The sequence below is a fragment of the Choloepus didactylus genome, chromosome 3 (genome assembly GCF_015220235.1).
Source record: "Choloepus didactylus isolate mChoDid1 chromosome 3, mChoDid1.pri, whole genome shotgun sequence".
Classification (NCBI taxonomy): domain Eukaryota; kingdom Metazoa; phylum Chordata; class Mammalia; order Pilosa; family Megalonychidae; genus Choloepus; species Choloepus didactylus.
Window position 1 is genome coordinate 110,463,382 of NC_051309.1, and position 8,060 is coordinate 110,471,441.

At 38.9% G+C, this 8,060-nt stretch overlaps 1 protein-coding gene across 1 annotated transcript; it reads right to left on the bottom strand.

Annotated features, from left to right (window-relative positions):
• Positions 1 to 1,354: 1,354 nt before the first annotated feature.
• LOC119529706 (nucleolar RNA helicase 2-like) lies at positions 1,355 to 5,766 on the bottom strand. The gene has a single exon (XM_037830342.1). It carries the CDS (start codon positions 5,726 to 5,728, stop codon positions 3,413 to 3,415), a length of 2,316 nt encoding a protein of 771 aa, XP_037686270.1. The 5' UTR covers positions 5,729 to 5,766; the 3' UTR covers positions 1,355 to 3,412.
• Positions 5,767 to 8,060: the final 2,294 nt, after the last annotated feature.

Sequence of the window (8,060 nt, forward strand, 5' to 3'; positions counted from 1 at the left end):
TCATATGACTTTACAGTTTATTTTAACTGTACTTGTTTCTACTTTGGATAAACTGTAATTCAGATACCCATAAGATAACAGCTAAAAAATATCAGGAGCTCTACAGACACATGAGATCTATAAGAGAATGAGATATGCGCTCTTCATTCCCTTGACAATGTATAAAGTCATTAGTGAGTTATTCACGTTTGATTCGCTCATGAAGTCAGATTGCTAATGAGCAGTCCAACAAAGCAAGTGGATGTGGATGGATCCCAAGTCCTGAGTCAAGCACGTAGTGCATCCAAGCACATAATTCTATTTTGTCTGTAAAAGAACCCACTGAGGACAGTATTTTGCTATTTTTATAGATCAGTAAATTGATAAAAGTAATCTGTTCAAAGATCTTAAGTTCATAAATCTTTTCCCTCTCTACCAATGTTTCACAAATGCCAATCTGTAAATAGGTGCACTGCTGGCTGCATGGTGAAACTGCTTAAAATATAAATTCTAGGGCCTCATTCCTATAGATTCTAGTTTGCTCGGTCTGTCTTAGGTCCAGAGATTATCTCTCCCTTCTCTCTCTCTCTTTCTCTCTCTCTCTCTCTCTCTGTCTCTCTTTTCTACACCAAAGTGATTCTGTTATACAGCCATGTTTGGAACCTCTGTTCTATACCCCATCATTTCAGACAAATTCAGGGAAGTAACAAGATTTCTTATCTTATACCAACTGAAATAGATTGGTAAAGATTTTCAGATTCCTGTGTTGAGAGGATTCTAATGCTTATGGGGAACTGTTGTCCATTAGGGAAGACTGTGATGGGTCCAGGCAGAGACAGCAGAATCCCACTGCCAGATATTGGCCGACTGTACTCTAGATTGTGACAGTTGGTTGGTGGGTGAGAAGAGAAAACAGGAAATTAGAGAATATCAGTTATATTTTGATTAAAAATTGCCTGAGAATATACTAATTTTTTTATACAGCTATATATAATCCTCTTAGATATAACCTAAATGTAGCTCTTGGAAAAAATACTAGCGATGACCACTCAGTTGGAGAACCAACTGAGGAGAGGGGCCAAAATACACTTGAAAATCTCTGAGATGCTGGGTTCCCCCACTGTCCCAGCCCCTGGGAATGCCTATGCCAGTAATACTGGGGACTTTGTGTAAGAGCAGCTGCCATATGCCCATGTTCTTTCTGTTGCAATCCTATTTCTTGTGGCAGAAAATTGTAGCTCTGTGTATTTTAGCAATAGATCAAATATTTCTTATTATTTCAAAACTTTCAAGGAGGGAGCAAATTTATTTTTCACTCTAAATTGTGTACACTTATTTTTTTTTTTTTTTTTTTTTTTTTTTTTTTTTAAATTTAGTACTAATATTTTTATTATGACATAAAGCAGTATTTTATGTTAACTCAATTTTACAGTAAAAACATTTTATGTACAACTATAGAGAAACCACTGTACAGCCAGCCTCCAACTTAAAAAATGGTTTGTATTTTAAAAGTCCATTGAGTTGTATGATAAGTAAATTGGAAAATATTTTCTGTGTAGAAAATAGCAAAAATAACATTTCCCAAGGTAGCTCAACAAGCCCGTTTAAACCAAATACTAAGTGAATTATACATTTATAAATATGGTTTGAATTCTGGGATCCAGAACAACCTTTACTCTTCCCTCTTATTCTTGATTTGTGCCTGACTTTTTTCTTTAGGATAATCCACATCAAGGTTTTAGCAGTCTCTTCCTCGAGGACAGGTACCACATCCTTTTGGCAAGGAACCCATCCCTATCCAAATCATGACATCTTCTCGTTGTCATTAAAGCATGCCCAATATTTGGGTAAAAACAGAATCTAATAAGTTATAATCCACAAGACACATACACGCGGACTGATCCAACACCTTCCCCTAAATCCCTGTGGTGTGACTGGGAGACCCTGAAGGAATAAGAGGTACAAGTGACAAAATTGTCAAGTGGACCAAAAAATAAAAGCAAAGAGAATTTTTGAGAAAAAAGTGCAAGAAACATGCAGTCAGGATTCTAGAATAAAACTCAAGTTCAAGAAGAAAAAGGACCCTGCTTCAAGGATCAAGAGTCAAGTTGGCTATCAGAGCCCTTTATTGCAAGGTTAGGTAAGAGGCAGTTAGATATAAAGACCCAATTAAGTGAGAGAAACAAGGACCTAGAAATATTTTAGTTGTTTTTAATTTGTTCAAAATAATTAAATGAAAATGAGAGAAACTATATATTTTTAATTCTCCTATTATAGTTTGTTCCCTGAGATTCTCCCACTACAGAAGTCTTAAGAATTAGGGGAGAAGACAATGGCACTCCTGGGCCATGGAACATAAAGATTCCCAGAGAAATAATATCTGAGAACCAGGCAGAGAATTTTTGACCAGGGGCTACATGAAGTGTTTTAGTTCCCTCAAATCAACAACTTTGACATAACCACATAGTTTATCTTAAAAGGAAGCCTCTAACACCAGCAATGCATATCTGTGTGCCCTCCCCCCTTAAATCCTTCTTACTAAATAATAATGTTGATCTTCCAATAGGAAGAAGTGGATTACAGTACCATTCTAGCACCATCTATCCAGCCTCCTTCATACAAAAAACGTTATGGAGCCATGTTATACATTTGGAGTTCCTTAAAGACAGATGCTTTCTTTGAAAATTTACTTCCTTATATATATTATATATAATATATATAATACATATGTGAAGAATTCACTGATGTAACATAACATAAATCACCTTATACTGAGAAGCTAAAACTTATCAAAATGCACATAAAAACTACGACTCATCTATGTATTATCTCATCTATGTATCAAATGATCCTCTAAATCTAGAGCATACACTGGCATAAAACTGTATTATAATCCTGCTGAATATGAAATCTTGTTTCAAAACAATGCTCAGTATTATTTCTCAGAAGACACGTTATAGGACCGCATGAGTAACTGTTTAGCAGTGGCCTAGGAATGCCAATTACAGAACAAAACTTGGACAGCTCAGAGGTTCATCCGAGATTGTTGAATTCCTTCAGGTATTTACTTTGGGGAAGGATGCTCCCAAGAGACACTTTTGAGTATAAAGACAGTTCAACTTACAAAGTACAGGCAGATATGCAGGTGATTTTACCTTGTAATCTACAGACAATCTATTAGAATAAAAACGTAAAGAATTCATACACCTTTTTAGGTGTATCAGAAAAACCTGATACAGAAGTAACAATAACGTTATATCTGATAATGACCAGAAGAAATAATTTACAGAAAGCTTATTTCCCTGGGAGAGATGGGGACTGGGCAAGTGGTCAAAAGGAAGCACAATGTGCTTTTAACTTTGTATGAAAAATAAAGTTCAGTTCCATGGTGTCGAACAAATCTGTTTTTGCCATATAAATCCTCTACTTCAAATTAGTGACCGAATGCTTTACTAAAATTCCGCTTCTGGCCTCTGTTTTGGAATCTGTTACTTCTGTTGCCACCTCCTGATCGCTGTCCTCTGAAGCTTCTGTTTCCTTCCCGCTGTCCCCTGAAACCTCGATTGCCTTCCCGCTGTCCCCTGAAACTTCGATATCCTTCCCGTGGTCCTTCCAGCTCTGGTTGCTCTGTGGCTACAGACAGCTGCCAGCGCCGTGAATCCTTCCATTTTTCCTGTATTTCTGTTACTGCTGCAGTGGGGACATCAAAGCAAACGCCCAGCTTTCCTTTGAGAAAGACCATTCCCTTTACTTTGGAATCAATATCCTCGCCCAGCTGCTCTTTAAGCTCTTTCCAAGCATAGCTAATGTTTGGCATTTCAACCGAGCACCGCAAGATCATGGTCACAAAGCCCACATCTGAGTTGATCAAAGAGCGCTGTTCTACTGATGTGGCACCTGAAATATGGGCCAGTGCTGCTGCCAGAGCTTCCACAGCCCCCTTCTCCTCTATCAGTTTCTCCGCCGACTGCTTGAAGTGACTAATGGCAGTGGGAGGCACAGAATCCAAATACCTGATGGCATCTTGGCTGGAAGCTTTTATTATTTCTGTAGCAGAAGGTACACCTATTCGTTTAAATTTAATTCCCGCTTTTTGCTCCACTTGTGCTAACTGATACTCTTCCTTGTGCTGATAAAAGCAGATGCAAATTCCTGTCCTTCCAGCTCTACCTGTTCGCCCGGAACGATGAATATAGGACTCCACATCCTTTGGTGGAGAGCTTTGTACAACCAGATCAACCTCAGGGATGTCTAACCCACGTGCAGCAACATTGGTTGCCACCAGAACTCCAAAATCACCATTTCTAAAGCCTTTCAGGGTGATTTCCCTTTGCTTCTGTGGAATGTCTCCATGCAATGACTGGGCATCCTGCTTTATGCAGGCATTCTGTGACAGCTCCTGGGCATCTTTCTTGGTTTCACAGAAGATGATTGTGCGCCCGCGATAGCCACTATATACCCGAATCACATCCCCAATGACCGCTGCCCTGTGAGTCCAGTGGCATTTGATAGCCAGATGCTCCACAGTTATTGCAGTTTTCTGAGTCTTTTTACCAATCAGGTCCACTTGTTCATATGCAGATTTCATGTATTTCTTAGCAACATTATAAACCCAATGAGGGCAAGTTGCAGAAAAAAGCAATGTTTGGGGATTGTCTTCTGAGTCTTTCTTATATGCCACACTTAAAATCTCTTCCACTTGATCAGCAAAACCCATATCCAACATCTGGTCAACTTCATCCAGGACAACATGCTTAAGCTTGGTGAGATCTAGTTTGCCGTTCTGTAGGTGGTCTTTGATACGACCTGGTGTCCCAACCAGGATATCAATCCCATTCCGCATGCGTTCAATTTGACCTCCATAGGGAGTTCCACCATAAAAACAAGCCACTGCCAGCTTCTTTGTGATGTCACTGAAGTCTTTGCTTACTTGATTTGCCAACTCCCTTGTAGGTGCAAGAACCAGTACCTGAGGGGAACGGCCTCTCTTCCTATCTTGCAGTTCTCCCTGAAGTTTCTCAATCAAAGGGATGGCAAAGGAGAATGTCTTCCCAGTTCCTGTCCGTGCCTGTGCAATTAAATCCTTTCCACTATACACATGGTGAAAAGTCTTTGCTTGTATGGGAAACAGGAAGGTCACCCCTCGGGCTTTGAGAAGTTTAATAGTCACTTCAGATATGGGAAAATTGGAGAAAGCGCCTTCTTTTTGTTCCACAGGTATTTCCTGTTTTAACTCGTTACTTTCTTCACTTGCAGCTTCATTGGAGTTAGCGTCAGATTCAGAATGGGACAATCCATTCAGCTTGGCACTTTCCTCTCCAATTTCTCCATTCATTTCCTTTTCTTTCTTTATCCTCTTGGGCTTAGGAACACCTATTTCTTCTTCAGAAGGTTCCTCACTTATTATTTTTTTGATTTTAGGAGAAACAATTTTGTTTTCAGAGCCCTCCTTTTTCTTTTTCACATTTTTAGTTTTAGGAGAAATAATGTCTGTTTCAGATGGCTCCTCTTTGTTTTTTACCTTTTTGGATTTAGGAGAATTCATGTCAACTTCAGAAGGTCCTGCCTTTTTAATTTTTTTAGCTTTGGGGGAAATAGTCTCCTCCTTTTCTTCTGCTGACCCTTTAGTCTTATTAGATTTTGGCTTCTCTTTTTTATCTTTCTTCTCATTTTGCTTTCGCTGTGTCTCTAATTTTCCCATGGTAGTGTCTGATTCCAAGTCCACGTCACTAAGGAGTTTTCCCGGCATCACTCAACAGAACCTGGGTAGACCGACCGAAACCGGCAACCGCGTGGAGAGAAAAAGCTGTACACTTATTTTTAATATTAAATTGTTAACTATTAATTTTAGATGTATATATTTGATTTATAAAAACAGTTTTGAAGGTGTGTCTGGTCTGCCCAGCTGCTCTTCCTTAGGGAACACTCCACTCCCCAACCCTCACCCACATCAGTCCATGTAGTCCTGATGAGGTTGATAATTACATCCATTCCTTACCCACCTGTAGCCTCCCCTCTTCAAGCTACAGGGATGAGGCTGTATCTATACCTGTGTAAATAAAATGACTGTCATTTACTTAGACTTATTCAGAGAAAGATTAGGAAAAAGCTGTGCCAGTCAACAGAAAGTATCTTCCATTTAAGGCTTAATTTTACATGCTAATGTTGCCTTCTTTAAGAGAGAACTCCATGCTTGGGCTTCATTTAGTTCAGGAGAATTGTGTACAGAGCTCCTTGCTGTAACGCTAGCAACCAGGACTCCTTTAGTTCTCATTATTTCAGTGACTGTTAGCAAGTAACTTGTGGTACATTGAATAGAATCCTAGGATCCCCAATGGGTTCTTAGGTTGCCTTCCACTCTTTTGTGGCCAGTTACTTCTTTTTGTCCCTTAGATTTGAAAGGAAACGATGCTTTAAGTTACTTTCCACATTCAGGCTTGGGGATGAACTTTTTTTTCTTAATATTCATTTTATTGAGATACATTCACATACCACGCAGTCATACAAAACAACTCGTACATTCGATTGATCACAGGATCATTACATAGGTGTACATTCATCACCAAAATCAATCCCCGACACCCTCATTACCACACACACAAAAATAACCAGAATGATAATTAAAGTGAAAAAGAGCAACTAAAGTAAAAAAGAACACTGGGCACCCTTGTCTGTTTGTTTGTTTGTTTGTTTCCTTCCCCCACCTTTCCACTCATCCATCCACAAACTAGACAAAGGGGAGTGTGATCCCCATGGCCCCCCCAATCCCACTGTCCCCCCTCATAAGCCACATTTTTATACAATTGTCTTCAAGATTCATGGGTTCTGGGTTGTAGTTTGATAGTTTCAGGTATCCACCACCAGCTACCCCAATTCTTTAGAACCTAAAAAGGGTTGTCTATATTGTGCATAAGAGTGCCCACAAGAGTGACCTCTCGGCTCCTTTTGGAATTTCTCTGCCACTGAAGCTTATTTCATTTCCTTTCACATCTTGGAGATGAACTTTTAACTGCTTGGTTACCCCCCTACCTTTAGACAAGTTGTGAAAAAGGCATAATGCAAATTCACAGAGGAACATGCTGCCCTTGATTAGTGATGGCTATCATGAGCCCAGAATTGGAAGTGGCAGTACGTGGCTAGTATATTTGGCATCTTTGATTCAGATCAATGCAGTGGCTGAGTGGGTGAGAAAAAATTAAAATTACATCAGGTATGACATTGCTATCATCATTAAGAAGATAGGAAAAGGAAAGAACTTGACAAAAGGAATGAGATGAAGTATCTGGACATAATTTCCAAAAATGCCAAACTAAGTCTTCACGGTTTGTTACAGTGCCAGAATTTTGGGAAATTAAAAAACCGCCTCAGATACAACTGCTAAATGAATTTTAAAAATAAAATTATACATTTGATTTTGTATACTTCTGAATTATACATGCCATTATTTCTCTCTGTTCATACTGATGTTCCCATTTGAAAATTCATAAGATACTAGTTCTTAGCAAAAGCATGTTAGAAAAATACTTTAATACTTTGTCATTCATTCATCAGGGCCTGAAAATTGGTCATTGCTTTGGTTCACAATCTGAAGGTCCTGCATTTACAGGTTTATCATCATAACAACTGAGTCTCAGTGTTTTAAAGATAATTAAATTTATTGCCCAAGCTAGCTGAAATGTGCTGAATAATTGACATTGCTTCAGAGATTAGATTTTGTAGTGATACGTGTTCTGCTAGCACTACACTGAGGTGCTTCTGATGGGGAGCTGCAGTACAGTTAAGGAGTTGTTGACAACTCTGTGAGAGGGACTTTTACATTTGTAAACAATACATGACTTTACCAAAGCAAATATCAATGGGCTGTTTTACCCTCCTGTACACTTCATTATGCAGTTCTGATATATTCTGGGGATAGAGTTTAATATAATAGACAGAGAAAAGCCTAAGTGTTTGGCAAAACAAATGACAAGGAAGTAAAAAAGTAAGGCCAGACAATAAGAGTTTGTTGTCTGTTCAACAGTGAAGTGAGATTTTAACTGAGAGTTCCCATTAACCCCAAACTCTAGGAAACACACACAATT

Coding starts and splice junctions, on each gene's coding strand:
- LOC119529706 (XM_037830342.1), bottom strand. CDS start 5,728: ATGCCGGGAAAACTCCTTAGTGACGTGGACTTGGAATCAGACACTACC.